Consider the following 20,258-nt stretch of genomic DNA (forward strand, 5'->3'; position numbering starts at 1 on the left):
GACTTCCAAAGGATACGGAATAAGGTAAAAAACACCTTCAAGAAGATGAAGCGCTATTGACGTTTGGGTTAGGGTAAAAAAAAAACCAAAAGAAAAAAATATATCAAAAACAAAAACATTAAAAAAAATTATTTTCTCTCTGTTCTTGTTTCATTCAAAAATAACTTTGTAACCAATCTCTTTGTAAATAACACATATGAAAGTCACGCTTAACAAAAGGCTCTATCGGATATCGCGTGACACCCGCTGTAACGCGACCGACTAAAGAGTCAGCGAATTTTGGAAGATTTTGCTCTCTCTCTTTCGCTTAAAGAACGTTGTCGTTCTGTTACCTCCAGATTATAAAAGCAAAATTGTTAAGCTTTACGTAGAGGTGCAAATTATACCGTTAAACAATAATCTTGTACTGGCAAATAAATATTTTGTGTTGCTGACTCGCGCTATTTTAAGAGGTTTTGATTTCATTTTTTCGAGACAAGGCAAAGACTCTGGGCCGAGGTTTGTACAACGCATGCTCAAATGTGTGCGTTACCGCCAAATTCGAAAAGAATAATAAATTCCGCGTATTTTGATGTATAATTCATAAGGGTGCGGTAAAGTTTCGGCCTGGCAAATGGGCCTTGAAATCAACGCTTTGGTTCTATTTCTGCTGCTAACCTTTATAAACAGCGCGAGTGCGATAGAACAGGAATTCGATGGAGCGGAATCCGGAGATGTCCCTTCATTTACGTACGAAATAAACAAGTAAGTATAGATTCAAGTTTCGTGTATTTCTTCGAAGATTCATTGTGTTAAAGATCCTTTTCTATCTTGTTTGGTAGCTACCTCATCTATACAGTCTGTAAAGAATTAGAGGGGAAAATCGACGACTTAAGTACTGAGTCTGCTTGGTCGGCGAGAATAAGAAGAATTTTTGAAGAGTCTGCGCTGAAAGGTTTAATCTTAAACAATCGTATCGTAAATGTCTTCAAGAAGAAAATTTCGCTTCTTCTCTCGGCGTTGAGGAAAGCTGGTCAAAAAGGTGGTCGCCATGTTAAGAAGCTTAAAGAAAAGTGGCAGAAAGAGACGTACTCATTCAAGATATTCTATAATGAAATTGAAGCGTGTCAGCTACAAGAGGAGAACAGAGGTTTGCGCGGACAAAAGAGAAAGCTGGAAGCATCCCTTGCAGATGAACAGGCGAAAAGGCTAAAGGTAGAAGAGAAACTCGAACAAGTGCTTAACAAAGCAGAAAAGGACAAAAAAAAATACGAAAAAAAATTTAAGATTCTAGCGCGTAAAATTGCGAAACTGCAGAGAGACGGAAAGAGAGGGCCGGCCAAAAAGAAAAAATTTACCGATTATACGAAACAGCATCAGTCACGTCTTCGACAACAGATGAAGGAAAACTGTCAGGCAACATTATCCTTCCTTGGATTGTACGATTTTATTGCCACAAAAGTAGAAGTTTTCAATGGCGAAACTCAACAGTACGAGACATTTTCCTTAATTGATGAAAACGAGCTGCCACTAAAGGACAAGGACTCAACGGAGCTGACAGATGAAAATTTGGATGAAATTAATATGTGGATCTACATTAAAGATAAATTTAACATTTCTAATGAGGCTTGGCATGAGCTGGCTATGAAAACCAAACAGATGCCAAACAGCTATAAGCTGGAGAAGAAATTGAAAGAACTTAATGCAAAATGGAATCTTCAACCTACACCTGGCCAAGCCGAGGGAGTCCAGTTAAGTTTTAAAGAAAGTTTAGAGGAACAAGTAATCAGGCTTCAGGGGAAAGGAGTTTTGAACATTAACACTAAAATCAAAGTTAAAATTAGTGGGGATGGGACCAACATTGGGAAAAGGCTCAAAATTGTTAATTTAACTTACACAATATTAAATGAAAGAGATATTGCAATGAGTGAAAAAGGCAACTATATTCTTGCCATAATCAAAACTACTGAAAGCTATGATAATTTAAAGGCAACCCTTGCAGATCTTAATGATGAAATGCAGAATCTAAAGCAAATATGTGTGGGTGATTATAAATGTGACATTGAATACTTTTTGGGAGGGGACTGGAAGTTCTTAGCTTGTGTGTGTGGTTTGGGTGCAGCAAATCAGGACTATGCCTGTATTTGGTGCAAATGTCCTAGGAATGAAAGGTTTGACTGCAGCAAGAAGTGGTCCCTCACAGACAGGTCCCTTGGTGCAAGATCATGTGAAGAAATAACTGCCAATGCAAAATCTAAAAAGTTCAATTGTAAATCAGTGCCTTTATTTTCTTTTATTCCCATTGATCATGTCATAATTGACACACTTCACTTATTTTTGAGGATTTCTGACAACTTGATTGAGCTTCTCATACAGCAACTTCGCAGGGAAGATGCAATAGATAAAGTGAAAACTTTCCCTAGTGGGTTTACAAGGGAGAAATATAAACATATGGCTGGATATGAAAAGTTTCTGAAGGACATTGGAATTTCCTTTGACTGGAGAGTAAATAAAGACTCTAAAAAATTAGAATATAGAGACCTTACCGGACCAGAAAAGTTGCTTGTTATGCAAAGCATAAATTTCCAATCACTCCTTCCCAACTTTAAGGAAACTAAAGAAATGGAAAAAGTATGGGCCAGTTTTATGGAAATTATTGGAGACCTGAAGCTTGAGTTTACAACTGATGATGCTATTACTCAGTTAACAAATAAGATCAACTCATGGTTTGATAAGTTTCTATGTTTGTATCAAGCCAAAGATGTTACCCCTTACATGCATGCACTATATGCTCATGTGCCTGAATTCTTAAGACTCTATGAAAATATATCCTATTTTACACAACAAGGAATGGAAAAATATAATGATATATCATCCAAACATTATTTTAGATCCTCAAATCATAGGGGAATTTCTGCTTTAAAACAGATTCTTTTGAAGAAAAATAGAATACAGCTCCTAGAAGCAGCAGGCATGGAAAGAATAAAGAAAAGTTATAAGTGTGGAAATTGTGAAGGTCTTGGTCACACCATAAAGACATGCTCAGCTAACTGTAAAGAATGCCAGACTGCAGTTTGTTGTGCACATCTTATCAAAGTTGATGGAAGATGGACACAGAGATGTACTTTGTAAATTCCTTTCTAGTGACTGTAACTTTTAGGGCTAGGCTTCCTAGTTGACATGTTAAAAATTTATCTTATAACAGCCTTGATTACAGTAAATATAAATAAATGTAATATCCATGTGTAGTTAAGATATTCAAAAACTCTTTTAGAATTTAGTATGAACAAATATTTTCATTCCCTCAATCTCAATAATTAACTGACAATGATTATAAACTGATAATAAAATATATCAAAACAATAACTGTAGTTGTGTGATTGCATTTAACTCAGTCTTTAATTTAGCAGTCATCCCTTGTTAGGTACTGGTGTCTATTTCCATCTCCACAAACAAAAGTAAAAACAAGTTGACGGTCATCTTCAATTTCTGACCTCACATACTTGCCCCCTATGAGCTTGTATTCTATTACAGGGTTCCTTTCTGTAATCCAAAATCTCACTGCCCCTTCTGTCACAAAAGCATAATCACTATTTTCGTTTAAAATCCGTTCATCCCATTTGACTCCCAAAAAGCTGTCTAGGTCGTGATTACAAATCCGATAGACTTGCTTGTTTCTTTCCCTTTTTGCACGAGCAGCAGTGGCAATACTCACTTCAAAGACCTCCTCCACAGAAATTTCAATCCTGATTTCTGGATCGTCCTTCCTTCCAGAGTATAGCTTTCGCTTCACTTCCCGATACAAGCGGTCTTGGAAGAGATGCAAACGATCGTCTATGGATTCCATGGATGGTTTACATTTATGTTCCAACCGCATAATAGGAAATTTATCACCATCATATGGCCTCCATTCGTCAAACTTATCACTAAATCCGTTACAATGTATTTTTACTCGCTTGCCTTCTTTGTCGACCTCTTTCGACTCGATTTCGTAAAGGCGATTGTCCTTTTGACGCTTTGGTATTCTGCCCTCGTCAGCTACAGCTTTTAACGGGTTTACTTCGTTGATTAATCGCTTCAGCGCTTTGATTTCTCTTTTTACTCTGGCCGCCATGTTTGTTTTTATCGTTTGCGCATAAAACTTTTGGTCATTCGCGCATGCGAAATATGTCCGCGAGAGTCTGGATGCAAGTCAAAGCAAATGTTAACCCTTCTATGAAATGACTTTGATATGGTTTTGTAAATTACAATTTTCTAAATAAAAATTTTGTAAATAACAACTTTGTAAATAGTTCCTGGCAACAATGAGTCGGGCTGGTTACTCGATGAAACCCTCTGGTATTGTGAAAGTTTCTCAAGGTTAAAACACAAGCTGGGGTAACCAGTCCCTGGGGAATGCCCCACAAACTCTCACAGTACCAGGTAATACTCTTGTCGTTTGCAACGGCAGGAGGGGGACCAGGAAACCATCTTTAAAAGTGTGTTCATCTAAATCTGCTGATCCACCCACCGTGTGCTTATCCCCCCAATTGAAGGTCCCGTAACCCTAGCCCAATCTCACTTATCAACCCTTCATGATTAAGCCATGAAACTTGTCTCACTATTAGCAAATGCATCGCACATTTTCTATGGAATATGAAGTTATTTCAAGAAACAAGAGAGTTATAGTTGTATGAAGAGTGACTAGTGAAAACGTAAAAGTTAGGCTAACAGATGTTAGTGAGAGAGACTCCAAGACTTTAAAAATAGTTCTGAAGTACATTTTTCGATTTTGCTATAGTATTTCAATTGATCTTTAATATGCTATCGAATGTTTTATTGAAGTTTTTCCCACGAAAGACATGGAACTTCTTATGGTGCAGTGATAATCTCACAACCCTAGTTCGGAACCCAGCTGTCGCCATTATTAAATACCAGGTTCAGGTTCAAGTCAGCCCTGTACAGGATTCGAACCACTGACCTATGCGATACTAATGCAGTACTCTACGAATTGAACTAACAAGCCAACTAGGAGCAGGCCGTTAATTTAATTCATAATAAAACTGTGAAAGTAATAAATCAGATACAAAAAATATATAAGGTTCATATATTTTGAACTGCGGTATTAGATACCTCTGATGCACGACCCTCGCAGTAGATAGCGCTATTTAAGTAATAGCGACGATCAGACCTGGTTAAAATCAGGCCTGTATGGGATTCGAACCACAGACCTCTCTGATACTAGTCCAGCAAAAGCTGATATTGTTCGTGCCCAACTTAAAGATCTAAGTCATAGGATCCAGACGACCTTACAACCTGTATTTGTTAGAAGATTGGTCGAGACCTCAAATTGCAAGAAGCTAAGCCGCCAATTGTGAACCGACAGTGCCTTGTTTACAAATTTCAATGTGACCTGTGCGATGCAGGTTATGTTGGTTTCACATGCCGTCATCTACACCAACGTATTGAAGAACATAAAACCTCCTCTTCGTCAATTGGGAAACATTTTCGCGACAAACATTCTTTTACTCCAAAGGATCTTACAAAGAACTTTAGCACCTTAATGAAGTGCACAAACAAATTTGACTGTCTCTTCTATGAGATGTTTTTTATTCACAAGCTAAGATCTATCAGTCTCAATCTACAGTCTGATTCAATTCATGCTAAGGTTTTTAATTAGCTTTTTACAAGCACTTTCTTTGTAGTTTTATCGTTATATTCATTATATATATATATCGTTATATATAATTATATATCGTTATATTCGTTATATATCGTTATATATATACATATATTTACTGTATTTCATTCCATTCCCTTTACAATGACCGAAGCATGGTCAAAACGATGATTTTTATCGTCAAAAGTTTGAAACCTTTGCTTATAAAAATTGAAAATACTCAGCTATAACCCAAGACCATATTCAGAGAATTCCATTCTCGAACAAACTGAAATGAATGCAAAAGTTTCGAAACAGAAAAGAGTTTCAATGCAGTATTGCCATAGAAAAAAATTCCAAGATAACCAGAGAGTAAGTCATCTGTGAGTTGATTGGGGAAAGATCATGAGAACCTCTTTGATGGAGAGCTCGAGATGTCAGCAAAATGCACAACGATGGGCCGTTACACTCCAAAATATCCGTGGCTGGATGAGAGATTGCTTGACTTGTTTACAGAGCAGAGAAGCCAAGATAAGTTTTCTTTTTACGTGATCGCAAATTTCAACACTGCAACAAGTGACTAGTTTGTTTACCAATCGTGGGAATGGGCAATTCTGATTGGTCAGTTTTTAAATTTTTAGAAGGCATGGAAGATGGAGCAATCTACTAAGAATAAACGGCAGAACTAGCACATGACGAGGAGATGAATGACGAATTCCACGCCGACACTGAGGACGAACAATAAGCTGTATTTGCTAAACACCGAAAGCAACAAACCACTCCTTTGAAAGCAACCACATAAATAAAGTCAATGACCAACTTCAACTTGTTTTGTTATTTACTTCAGCATGCAATATCTCGGCTTATAAACAAATATACCTATGTTTCCTTTGAGTTTGCTGTTTCGAAAAAATTATGTTTGGAAAAACACTTGGCTATCAGCCAACAACCCTTCTCTACCTCAAATTTTCAAAATTTTGGTAAAGTTTTGTGAAAAAATCACTCGGCTTATAGATGAATAAATACAGTATGTAACTTTGATTTCTTATTAAAAGCTGGTAATTGTTAAGAAAGGCTCAGCAAATTCAATATAGACATTAAACAAACCTTTGTTTATATTTTCCAATATTTCTGTTACTCCTAATTATTGCACTGTCACCTTCACCAGTTTTTATATGCCTATCTCCACAGCCATTATCCCCAATTGCCCACTCAGTTCCAGCCAGCCCAGTGAATATAAGCCAAGTTTGCAGTCCTCTGGTAATTCAACCTGCACCTGTCAACTCTCTTATACTAATGCACAAGAGAGCTGTTTCTCTTAGTCAGTTGGATGTTGTTAAGGCAACACAAACTTCATTACTGGCACCAAACAGCTTACTACAAAGAATCAAACTGAAAAGATCCAAGACACCCTTTGAAAAATCCCTGAGTGGATGGACACACTAATTGTTTGTTGCAGCACCAGGGAGACTCAATTGCCAGGTCCAGTTCAGGCGCCAGTACGTCGCCAAGTTATTTGGATCATCAGATGCTGGAGAACAAACTGATAACATCTACCTCGAGAAAAGGCTTTTGACTGAGTACCACATGAAAGGCTTCTACACAAGTTGGAATTCTTAGGTATTTGTAACCCTTTGCTGCAATGGATGGGTGATTGCCTCACAGATAGACGGCACAGAGTATCTATTGACAGCATTTCCTCAGATTGGATGTATGTATCTTCTGGCATCCCACAAGACTCAATAATTGGTCTGATTTTGTTTCTCACTTATACAGTGCTTTCAATAAGATTTGAAATAGGTGGCTACCTCGGTACAGCACCTGCCAGCGAGCAACTTGAGCATGACTTGAACCTGGTGACCACAACTTGAGCGCAGTGAAATATACCCAGCTACTCACAACAGAATTCCTACCGGAGCTCTGGCGGGTGCGAGGTCTTATTAATTAAAAGCACTGTCTATATAAATGATATTGGATCGGAGTCGTCACCTGACACTTTACTACCTTTCTATGCCGCCGATGCAAAATGTAGCAAAGTTATACAAGGTCAATTGGTTCATGACATACTCTAACAAGAACTGTCCACCTTACATCAACAGTGTGAGAACTGGGGTGAGTTCAACACTAGGAAATGTAGACATCTCTGTATCACAATTAACAAAAGAAACAGATTAGAAACCTCTTATAGCCTTGATACCCAGCATATTCCTTTGTCAAAAGAAGAGAAAGATCTAGGAGTGTTAATAAATCACAACCTGTCCTAGCATAATCACATCATAGCCAAAGTAAACATTAGCAAATAAAATCCTACATTGGATAAGAGAACTTGTGGTACTTGTAATCAGCCTCATGCACTACTTAAACTATACATTCATCTAGTCAGACCACATGTTGAATTTTCCTGCCAGGTAGTCTCCATATCAACAGTTTTTGTTTAACACAATTGAAAGAGTTCGGCATAGAGCTGTAAAACTGATCAGTTTTCTTTTTAAATGCATTATGGGTCCATATGATTTGGATCTGCCTTATTATCTTCTGACAGCAGACAGTTCTAAATATAATTTCAGACAAGCTAATTACCAGTTTAAAATTAAATATGCACGAACTAATGTGCTAAAATTTTCGTATTTCTTTAGAGTAGTAAAATCATGGAACTCTGCCTTTATGTTTGAAAAAAATTGAATCCTCAAACAAATGTAAGGATTGCTTTAAATCCTTTTACACCTGAAGGATGCCAACACATTCTTGTAAGTTATTTTCTACTAGTTTAATCATTTTTCTGGTATAATTTTTCCCTGTTTATGCATTTAAGATTCTATTTTTTTCAGCTAATTTTTTTTTATTATTATTTACCATGAATTCTAGGAAACTCTTCAGCGGGGGAAGTTGTTTCCTGTTAAGGGTTTTCCTATCAATGCTTGTGGTTTTTTTGTATTGAACAAAACATTAAAGAAAACATTGTCTTTACTGCAATTGTGGCATATCCATCTCCAGCAGAGAAAGATCAAGTAGTTGATCTAAGAATGAACAGAATACCAGCCTTTGGCACTGAAGAAATCCTTGCCCTCCAATTTAACCCAATATCATCAAAGAAACTCGCTGTTCAGCACGTTTTAGCCCTACAAGCTTGAAGGCTGCAACATTTATGGAGTCAGTAACAAGAAGCCCCAAACTCCAGAAGAAAAAAATTAGAAAATGGGAGAATTTTCATCCAGTACGAAATAATAAGGAAAAGTATATCTAAGCTAAGGAAAACATAACTTAAGCTTAGAAAGAGAGAAAAAGTGAAAACAAGAATGCATGTCTCGCATGCGAGAAAACACGCCTTTCCACATTTTTATATTGAGACACAAATTGCAGTGGTTTGTTTACTGTATGCAACATCATACTTGAGTTAAGTCTCTGGTCCATCACTTAATGGAACAATAATTACGAAGCAATACATTCCTAAGATGTTATATCATTTTAAGACAAAACCACTACAAGATAATGCCACGTGTAGAGTCCCATGTGTAAGTTTGTTGACAATATATAACATTATGCTGGTCGAGTCTGAGTGATCAGACCTATAAAAACTAACAAAGATTTATTCATTGAGCCAAGAAATACAAGAAATAATTGGTTTTAAACCTCGAGAGAGTTTTGTAGGAAAAGTAGGTAATCCAAGCAACAACGTGCCAAACAACCCAGCGTGCTTTGCTGAAGCTTGACCCATGTTCAAATGGCGGATTTTACCGCGAAGAGTACTGTTGTAACAACAGTACGCGACAGCCGAGTACTTTCAAAATTGAGGTTAAAATTGTAATATAATAGTGCAATTTTCTATCCTTTGTTACCGTATACACATCAGTGTCACTGTGTAGCAGGTTGCAACCATACTTGAAAGAGATTTACGACGAACAAAGTTTTCATGTAGTTTTCACAGTGAAAACTACATGTACCTCTATATCGATCAACAAACCGATAAAAATATTCTGAGCAGTGAACCAAACAAAAGACTATCAACACTCTTTATTCGTCTATCTCAAAGACTGATCTCGCGAACACGTACGACGATGACATAAAATCTAAAAATTGAGACCTGTTTCGGCAAATTCAGAGGGTTGGTTTGTGGCGATCATGTAACTGTCAACCTCAAATAAACCATATACGCCAAAATCAGCGAAATCATCAAAATATCTCATACGAAAGAAAGCCTGGTCTGAAAATTACCCTAGAATAACAGCAGGTTTGAAACTTTAACACCACTAACGTAACTATAGAGGTTCGCAAACCTTAAGGAAGTATTGATCCTCGAAAGCATTTCTGGTGTGATCAGTTTGCGCCCCAAGAGTTCAAACCGCCAGCATTCGATGAGTCTCTTCCTTCCATCGATTCAGGGACTTTAAACCTACGAATGGGACACACAAGTTGAAAACGAGTTAGACAAAGTCATTTAACAAATATTTCAAATGACTAAACACTAGATTTTCGAAAGCTACTGAGGATCGTGTTTGAAGTCAAACGCAATAATACGCACGTGTTGCCGCCGTATGTCGTGCGAGACGAGCTATGAACTGAGTCAGGAAAGTTCCCTGTACAAAATCTAACTTACCATAAAATCTAGAAGTTAAAACTACCAGTAGACTGCAGTTGCTCATTGACGGAGACCCTCCTGAAACAAGGTTAACAATGACTATCGTTGCGATATGTCTTCAAATATGTCACCCTCGTCTCCCTCCGGTTTAGGGGACGAAACCACAGCATACGGTCAGCGGCTTTTGTTCTCGTTTTCTTTTACATTGAAGAATATTTACTTATGATGCACGATCCTCGCAGTAGATAGCGCTATTTAAGCAATAGCGAAAATTAGACCTGAAAAAAATCAGGCCTGTACGGGATTCGAACCACTGACCTCTGCGATACTATCGCAGAGGTCAGTGGTTCGACGATCGTGCATCATACGTATCTAATACCGCAGTTCAAAATATATGAACTTCATATATTTCATTATATCTGATTGAAGAATATTGTTATCCTTATTATTAACACTATTGTTATTTTCGTTCTTATTGTTCTTTTATCACCATCATGATAATTTTCTATCTCCTAAAACAGCCTGGGAACGTAGACTCATCTGCGGTTTTCGATTCTCAGGAGCGAAGAAAGGCGACAACCGGAGTTCGTAGGCTAACCCTTCTTGAAAAGATTCAAGAAGCCAAGAATATTTTTTTTCTCCACCATTTTTTCCAGGGGTAAGCAACCAACCAGCTAACAACTGAATTCACTAACCGACTGACTAAGTAACTAACCGGCCAAATAAACAAACAGATACGCGGATAGACTGATGAATGTGTAAATGCTCCTTACGTGTTTCCCATCGATACTAAAATCTAGCCAACCGAAGAATAAGACTAATGAGAACCCGGCAGAATAGTACAGAATAAGCTCAGAATGAAATTGACTAAAGAAAACATTCGTATCATGCAAACTTCAAGGAACCAGTGAACTTGACCTTAGGGAATCACACTTAGGGTCAAGGCTAGCCGTTCTCTTTTATGCGGCTAGCAGGAAAAACGAGAACCGGGACCGAGAGCTGTGCATTGACATTAATAGATCGTGTTAGCAAAATTTTGGACATAATTTGAAAAAACTAGCATGAATTTTCCCGTTTTGCAAAAAGTAGCACTGCTTGTACACGGCAGCTTTCAAAGCTGCGAGAGTAATGTGCCCTGTGACCATTTGCTGGTTGAAGCCAACACAAGCTACCGGCTTGATCGCGATCTCCGCGGGGACAATCTGTGGTGAACTGGACTTCTTTCATTTTCTTTCTCGTGTTCTTTGTTCTTCAGATGTACCTAAATCCCAAATTAGATAAAATATCGTCTTCATAAAAGCTGGGAGCGAGGGGGGTAAAGCGGGAATGGGCGAGGGAAGGGGGAAGAGGAGCCTGGGCAAGAAAAAGGAAAGGACACTTTTAAGTTACAGTCCGTCGTAAGGCAGTAAGGTTTTTACCAATGATTACTAGTAATCGCCTGCTGTCAAAGGGACTGATAGAAAAAGATCGATAAGAGGTCAATTCAGAGATCAGATCAAATAAAACAATCGGCTCTCGGTTTTTCCCAGCATAATAGCACGATCAGAGCTGTGGACATTTTTTCCGATCAACAGAGGAAGGGAAGTCTTTGACGCCAGAGCGAATTTCCCTGGAGATTTCGCGCATGGGGAAAGATTTTGATGACTCTTATCAATTATTGATTTATGAAGTGGAAATATTTCTCTCGCTTATATACCCTTTTTTGCTTTTGTTTTGCGTTTTTCACAAGATACTAATGCAAAAATCAGAGACCAAAGAAAAAAACTAATTGTGAAGAAGAGACTAACTTAGCTATCCGCCAACAAGGAAAAACTAAAAGTTCACGAACTACTAACGTAACAATCAGACAAAAAGGAAAACTAAAAGTTGCGTGATTTTTATGAAACAACAAGGAGAACTAAAAGTGCACAAGATATAGACGTAACGACCGGAAAACAAGAAAAACTTGACGCGTAAAATCCGACGCTAAGGGAAATTAACCGAGTACTGATGAGGTATCACAATTGCCAGCTTTTTTTTAAACAACGCAACATGCTGTCTAGTCGTCTTTGTATCTTGCCTTTTGGCATCAGGAGATAGCTGTCACTTCTGAAACCGGTTTAATGCCTCGGCAGCCAGAGTTTCAGTTCCAGTGTCTTCATCGTCTGAGCTACCGTCAGAATCGAACCCTTCGCCATAGGTTGTAGTACACTCCTTTTCTTTCCTTTTTTTTTTTTTTCTTTTTATAAGAACCTTTTTCATAAGAACGTCGAGGCTGAGATTAACCATAATTTAAATAATGTATTAAGAGCATTCCTCAGGCTGAGAGCCGATTGAGACCGTGTTAATTTTGCTAATCTGTGTATTAAACGACAAGCAAAAAGTCAAGGTAACACTGAAATGTAAATTAACCAAGATACTTAAGGGAATGTTTTGTACAACATTAACGACGGTGACACACATCTCAGTTTGTCGTAATCAGCAGTTCTTATTTATAACTGTTCCAAAATGACTTCCACACCATCAAAGTCATCAGGCGACACAAAGTCTGAAGTATTATCAAGATAGTTGATCTTTTAGTTGGTATACAAGAACATCTTAAGAACGTTTTCAGCCTCAAATCCCGAAAAAATATGAGAACTTTCAGCCTCAAAGCCAAGTTTAGATTTTCTTATTAAAAAAAGAGTGTACGGGTTTCGCCATCGGCTAACTCGTCTATATTAAATTGGACTAGATCTGCATCCTCAGTATTATCAGCGCCTCTTCCAAAGTCTTGTGACATTGAACTTGCTTGACTTTCATCGCGGTTCTTTCTTCTTTCTTCTTGTTGCTTTTTTTTTTCTTGGTTGCATCCACTCTTCCCCCCCCCCCCCACCCCCCTCTTCTCCCACTTCTTGTACGTTCTAACCCTAAGCTGATATTACAAGAGTGCCTTTTTATTTTATTCAGGTGCATTACACTTTGTAAACGACACTTTATCAATTTCAAATTCTTTAGCAACCATTACGCTTTCAAATGGGGAACTACATGAAAAATAAGCGAGAAAAAAACACCAAACTGATCGATGTTTAAAACTGGAATCTTTATAAGAGGAGGATCACTTATTCGGTCCTAACATGGACTACACCTGTTGATAAGTTAAGAGGGCATTTGTGCGACACACTGTTTTGAGATCTGTATTTAATACTATTGCCTGTTTTCATTTGGTTGCCAAGACAAATAGTAACTGAAAAATGCCATGATTATTTTGTTTCTTTGGCAAAATCAACTTTGTAGTCGTGTTTCTATTCCAAAACGCTTCGTTTCGGGCTACAAAAGCCTTTATTTCTTTAATTTAAAAAAAATAAATAAAGTCAATGTAGTTTTTTATTGTTTTTTTTTTTTTATTGGTTATTGGTTTGGGAAATCTTAAGACAACAGAAAGTAAATTCCAGTTGATAGCCACTTAATTAAGAAAAGTATTATGAATCAGCTCTATTGAAATTTAAACAACACGCCCGATAACTACAGCAGGATTGGCTTCATTTCCGATTCACAGAAAAGAGGTTCCTACAGCGAAAGGCCATTGATTTGTTCCATATGTCCAACGACATTATTTAACTAGAATTTTACTTTTCTTTCTTATTCCGAGACTTGGTGGTGGCCGATGCGTAACAAAGTATTCATACTGGTCAAGACAATGAGCATTGTAAATAAACGTCTGTCTAGGAATTTTGTTACCGCCAGATCAGACAAAACAGCAAATTTTGCACACGAGTTTCTTCTGAGCACATCTACTGTATCACTCTTTCTCCGGCAGAGAAGCTTTGGACGAGGGAGATGGGGCAGCTAGGATATATCTGTGTATATCTTTAAACTTTAATTTGTTTCCAAACGTCCGATCGATGGGGTAAGTTCTAGTATCTCTATCATACTTTAATTTGTTTCCAAACGTCCGATCGATGGGGTGTGAAACTCATTTGTTGACCAATTATGGCGTCTCGCAATTTCGTTTTCTCATTTGTTTTCACATCATAACCTTTTTCCACAAGCTTATTGTATGCTGCCTCTGATCAGCTACGAATAACTTAAGGATACTTAACCATTCTTTAGAAATTTCCATAAATCATGTTTTTCTACCGCCTACTTTTCTACAAACGTTTAGTACGAAAGAGACAACAATTCTAAGAGTTCTGTTTCACATAAATGCATAACAACTTTTACTCTCTCGTGTTCAGTCGCAGCTTATCCAGCTTATCCTTCGTCGCACATCATACAAACTTTACATGAAGGCGCTGAATCTTCTTCGTTCAACCTCTAATATACCACCAACAACAGCCTTATCGACATCGCAGCGGGCTTGCTAGATATTAAATTTTTTATTGTGACCGATATAAGTCAACCAGGCATAACATTGCAATCGATCTTGGTTGGCACCAGTGGTATCATGAGTTTTTCAGTCAGATACCCGACCTAAATTTCCTGAAACCCGGCTGTGTGATATCGAAAGCAAACGATGAATTTATTAAATGGGTGCGTGTTGCTAGCGTTAGAACTCCCCGAGCCAACTACATGCTGTACTCGGATACATTTTATAACTCTGATATAGAGCAGCACTGCAAAAGTCATTTTTCTCAGCAAGACTTAAAAATGTAGACACCTTTGTCGCCTAAATTAAGATAGGTGAGATCTTTTTTCATTTCATGCTAAAGAAATCATGCTAAAGTTTATTATCTAAACATTTTTCCTTCCTTGGATGATTTATTTTCATTTTCATAACCATGGGAAGCCAACAATATTTTTACATACGTATGATCGCAGTAGAGAGCGCTATTTATGCAATAGCGAAAATCAGACCTGAAAAAAATCAGGCCTGTACGGGATTCGAACCACTGACCTCTGCGATACTACTGCAGTGTAATAAATCTTGGTCCGTTAACGAACGATCTATTTCAGAAGCGAGTTTCACGGAAACGAAACCGAAATTTCATGGAGAAGACGTTTAACTTCGAGTCCTATATCAAATAACTAGTTTCTCGGAGAAAAATTTTTGAATTCAACATGAAATTTTAATTTTCTTTTATCAGAAGCCTGGAAAAGGCTCCACGTCGAGTTTCATCACACATCCAACAGATGTTCTTGCATTACGTGTGAAATATAGATTTAGCTTCCTTACCCACGATAAGATGAGGGAATATTCTATACCGCAAGCATGGAATCTCGTCTTCAAAAGGCACTACTTCTTCCGTGACAAAATATCGTCTCTAAAAAAACATAAGCATTTCGTTACTCGAAGCGTAGAACGACCATTCTGATAGAACAGAATATGCAAATTCGTCACCCACTCGGATGTAAACAAATCGATATTATTGTGCAATATTTCTTGCCGTTCCCAGGTATATTTTATTTTTAACAAAGAGTCCAGGCCACAATGGTTTTTAAATACAATTGAAAGCCTTCAGTCCTCTCACTGCAAGCTGTCAGTATTTATATTGTTGCAGACTAAAATGAGTGACCGGCGAATTTTTTAAATGAAAGTCCGGCGAAGAGTCCCTGGTGTGTAATATATTTTTAAATCCGAAAACGTTGTGCTTATGCGGTCTCTGAAAGGCTACTTTGAGACTGAATCTGATACCAAGGCAAAATCTTGCGAGATTTTCGATCTCATTCATTCTGTACGAGGATAATAAAGCAATGGTCATAAAACAGATGACTGCCTTGCGACACCTGAATACAAAAAAAAAAAAAGTGGTTGATAACTGCTTTTCAAGGGTAATCAAATTGTATTCACGAAATTTTCGCATAATTTCATAATACTCGGCCTCGAAATAAACTGAAAGAGCCATCTTCTTCTTTAAGCCAGTACCATCAGAAATCTTTATTGACACTGAGACAAATCAGCGTTTGTTAAATAGCGCTCTCTACTGCGAGGATCGTGCATCGTACAAATCAGCGTTTGTTAATATTTTTTGGCGATGTAAAGTTTGCGAAATTGGTGAAATAAAGTGAACTGATGAGCTTCCTTAAAGACTAATGATGTTGGTGAAAATGTACGAGTCTCCTAGGCCCTTTCCCTTCCTGCATGTAAAGCTCTATTTTTTGTGTGATTTTTCCGATACCATTTATCTTAGTCAATATCAGCGGGGGTTTTGAATTGGGTGTCATGCCGTTCTCGGCAGTTCTCTAAGACCCAAGCTCGGTCCTCTGTAGAGATGGAGTATTTATTAAAAGGTAGAATTCTGCTTCACAGACTCATCACGTCTTGTGCGCGCAATGAATGCCACATTTTATGCTGCGTATCTTTATATGCATGGCGAACTAACCCTCTCTGCATGAGATTCATTTAGAATAATGACACAGATTATTCACGCAAAACTGAGCAAAATGGAAACGAGAAAGAGAAATACGATTTATTCCATGTGAATTCTTTGTCATCTGAACTTGCTCTAGCCCAGGCACCGAATGGCACAATTAAGTTAGTCATTTGCTACTCTCTTATAATGTCAGTAATATTTTTGCCCAGTTCTCAGTGTCATATCATAACTTCACGTCTGATAACTTCGTGCTTTCGTCACAATAGGGACCTTAAGCAACCACGACGCCGACGGCAACGAGGACGTGGAAAAACAAGAGATCTAATTGGCTGAACAATAGCTCAGCACGTGCATTTTGAAACTTTGTACATCTCTTAGCCGTCCTATGCAAAACAACAACGTGAAATCGCCAAAATTTGCGTCGTCTGCGAACCGAAACCGCGACGGCAAATTATTTTAATTTCCATTTGGAACTCAACGCTACTTTTATACGTCATGCTGAAGTTGAGCTGTGGCGCCGTATGAGACAGTAAGCTCATGCAGCCATTTTTGAAATTCTAACTAAGAGTAGAAATTCATTTTTTAATCGAAGTCTTCCTTGGCGTTGCCGTCCCGACTGCTTAAGGTCCCTAATATCGCACCAAGTCACGCGATTATACACGTCAAGTAGTGTTGTAGCCTAAGGGGTTTGGTTAAAAGTTGCTTTGAGAAGCGAATCGAAAGTCAGTTGTCATGCCGTTCTCGGCACTTCTCTATGACCCATGTTCGGACCTCTATAGAAAAGGAATATGCATGCAAGATAATATATATATATTCGCTCGGTACATGCTATTCTTTAAAGAAATTAACAAAAAAGATACAACGAGACGTTGAAAAATTGCAAGTTCGATTGAATTTATTCTTCATTTAGGCCCCGTCCACACTAATCCGTTTTCAAACGAAAACGGAGCTGTTTTGCTCCGGATACGGCTATCGTCCACACTACGACGCCGAAAACGATCACCGAAAACGGAGCCATTCGAAAACGCTGTCCAGAGTGGAGCGATTTGAAAACGATACTTTTTGAAAACGCTGTTTTCTAGTGTGGACGGAGAAAACGATGTTATCTGAAAACGGTGATGTCATAAAAATAGGCACGACCGGGCGCCAGACCACTCGACCTTGGGTATCCAAAATGGCGGACAGACGCTACTTTGATTGTGGCTTCTCTCTTGATCGGAATGATTTTCAGTCTTTTGACGCTCTTGCAAGCGCATTTAACCCTGCTGAGGGGCCACTTAGATTTCACAACAAGGGAACAAGATATTTTAAGGCTTCTGACCTTGCCAGCTTCGGAAAAAACGAAGATAAAACGACTCTCTCAAAGCCCGCCAAAACCTCGAAGGTCTTGGACAAGACCTGGACGAACTTCAGTATGGTGGGACAACTTTGTCGCTAGAAAAGTAGTGGTGGAAGAGTGGAGGGAGAATTTCCGCATTAGTAGGCCCTCTCTTTACGCCCTTGCTATCAAACTGAGGCTGTATGTCAAGGGAGAGGAAGCAAGAATGAGGTCCCCGATCGACGTGGTAAAGAGAGTTGCCATATGGGGGTATTCCTTGCTTAAAGCAGCCGAATTTTCGCTTTTAGGATACTCTGCTTGAAACATATCCAAGATGTCGCCATACCTCGACTGACTGACTCTCGGTACTTTTTTGCATTTTGTATTGGTTTGTTACTTTCAGAAGTAGCTCGATTTCATGATCAGTCCGTATGAAACAGTCTGTTTTAGGTTTTGGTTGTTTTCCAGCTGTTCTTGGTGTAGACTTGAATACTCGAATAAGGTTTTAATTACGAAGATCTGGTTTGACTGTACAAAAAAGGAAACAAACGTAAAGAAAACGAAACGAAACGAAAATACTAAAGTGACAACATACTCACAAGATTTGTGGACTCGCAGGAAACGTCAAGAAAACATTTATGAGAAAAAATAAACAAACATTTAGGACCGAACTTTTGACTTTTCGAGGTCCGAGCACATGGTCTATACCATAATATCAACAATACATGACGTAGATTACCAGTCCCGCGCGGACTGAACACGGGAAACGTTTTGTAACTTACACTTGGCATCGTTTTGAGGGAAAATATCAAAGAATTCTAAACCACAACAACACTCAACAATAAAGAATCAAAAATGGCGCCAATTTCGCATGCGTCGAGTTCATTTGAGCATGCGCAATGAGGATATAAAAGCGTTTTCTAAACGGATACGGCGTTGTAGTGTGGACGGGCGAAAACGATACGAAAACGATAAGTGTGGACGCAAGTCTTTTTGAAAACGGAGCAAAACAGCTCCGTTTTCGTTTTAAAAAGGATTAGTGTGGACGGGGCCTTAGTTTCAGACCACTTACTTGTCTCTTGAAATGCTAATTTTTTTCTCTTTCGAAACAAACTGGAATACATCAAGCTCGCAGTTAAACTCTTCCGGCCGAACGAAATGTTTTTTAGACTTCATTGTCTAGATACTAGAAGTTAATGGGGTCTCAATTGAGAAACTAAAATCCAGCGGAAGCTAGCGGAGTCTCATTTGATCAGCCCTCTCTAAAAGCGTATACAATTATCCCAAAACGAATCTAACCGCACGACCCGCATTCTAATATTTCCAAAAATGCGTTCTGTCGTAAAGGTTTATAAAGGTGCCGTTTCTTCATTTATTACAGTTTCTCCAAATCCAAATTACTAAATAAATAATAATTATTATAATAAATAAATAAATAATGAATAATAATAATAATGATGATGGAGAGGCAGCATCCAAAAGCGTCCTAGACACCATACGAGTGATACTCCCCAGTAAGCTAACAAAATATATCTATAAAATTAAGAAACAATTATCAGAGTATAAAATTTAGTATAAAGTATTATATTGAATTAAATCTGAAATTCTAAGTATTACTAAAAAATGAAGTGAGGTTATGTTTAAGGTTAGAAATACTGACAGAATCCTTTATATTATTAGGAAGATTATTCCATTCATTAATAATACGGATAAAAAGCTGTATTTATCTACTATACATGCTGACTAGGTCAAGAGAATCATTCTTCCTTAAATTATAATCCACACTACGATCTTTATAGAATAACAACTTATCAGAAAATGTCCATATCATAATGCCCTTTCAGTAAATTGAATTAAAAAAACAACATTCCTGATGTATCTTCTATGAAATAGACTATGTAATTTTAATTTCTTTAATCTAACATCATAATCCTCATCAGATTTAAGAATAAACTTAGTTGCCCTCCACTGTATTGCCTCTATTTTATTATATTACGTTGTGTATGAGGATTCCAGGTCTCACATGAATACTCGAGCAGTGGTCTGACAAGACTACAGTATAATGTTCTCAATGTAGTAATATCTTTTAAGTCCCTGCATATTCTTTTTACCAAACCAAGAATCTTATTAGCCTTAGCATATACAGAATCTACATGTGTTTATGAGGATAACTGATGCAAGGAGCTAATAGGAATGGCAAAGGTAGGAGAAGGACATGAATTAAGCGAACAAGAGAGGCGTAGTATAGAATTTATTGAGAACTTATAAAAAAAAAGATGACCCAAGAAAAATGACGATTGTGAACCTTTGCAACCAAGCCAAGATTGCAGCAAGATACAAGCCGTAAATGTACATGAAAAATTACGATATTATCTGACTAGTCAATGAAGCTGTAGATAATCAGTTATTACGGTATTAAATACATCTTGATCGATGATTTATAATGGTAATTGAACTTAGTGGAGTGCAATTTAA

The 20,258-nt window shown here is 37.8% G+C and overlaps 2 protein-coding genes across 6 annotated transcripts in view; one reads left to right on the top strand and one right to left on the bottom strand.

Moving 5' to 3' along the window:
• LOC148723661 (uncharacterized) overlaps window positions 1-15,497 on the bottom strand; it is a 28,208-nt gene extending 12,711 nt beyond the window's left edge. For 4 of the 5 annotated variants that reach the window (XM_088733455.1, XM_088733456.1, XM_088733454.1 and 1 more), the window contains exons 1-3: window positions 15,328-15,497; window positions 10,212-11,454; window positions 9,892-10,007 (exon numbers count right to left, since the gene is read on the bottom strand). The gene's annotated coding sequence lies outside the window, so the exon portion shown is untranslated. The remainder of the gene's footprint in view (window positions 1-9,891; window positions 10,008-10,211; window positions 11,455-15,327) is intronic. The other variant, XM_088733457.1, reaches the window with a different exon arrangement.
• LOC148723662 (uncharacterized) lies at window positions 281-3,111 on the top strand. The gene is made up of 2 exons (XM_088733452.1): window positions 281-744; window positions 822-3,111. Exons 1-2 carry the CDS (start codon window positions 614-616, stop codon window positions 3,109-3,111), a joined length of 2,421 nt encoding a protein of 806 aa, XP_088589578.1. The 5' UTR covers window positions 281-613.
• Window positions 15,498-20,258: the final 4,761 nt, after the last annotated feature.

Source organism: Stylophora pistillata, chromosome 9, assembly GCF_964205215.1.
Source record: "Stylophora pistillata chromosome 9, jaStyPist1.2, whole genome shotgun sequence".
NCBI classification, from domain to species: Eukaryota; Metazoa; Cnidaria; class Anthozoa; order Scleractinia; family Pocilloporidae; genus Stylophora; species Stylophora pistillata.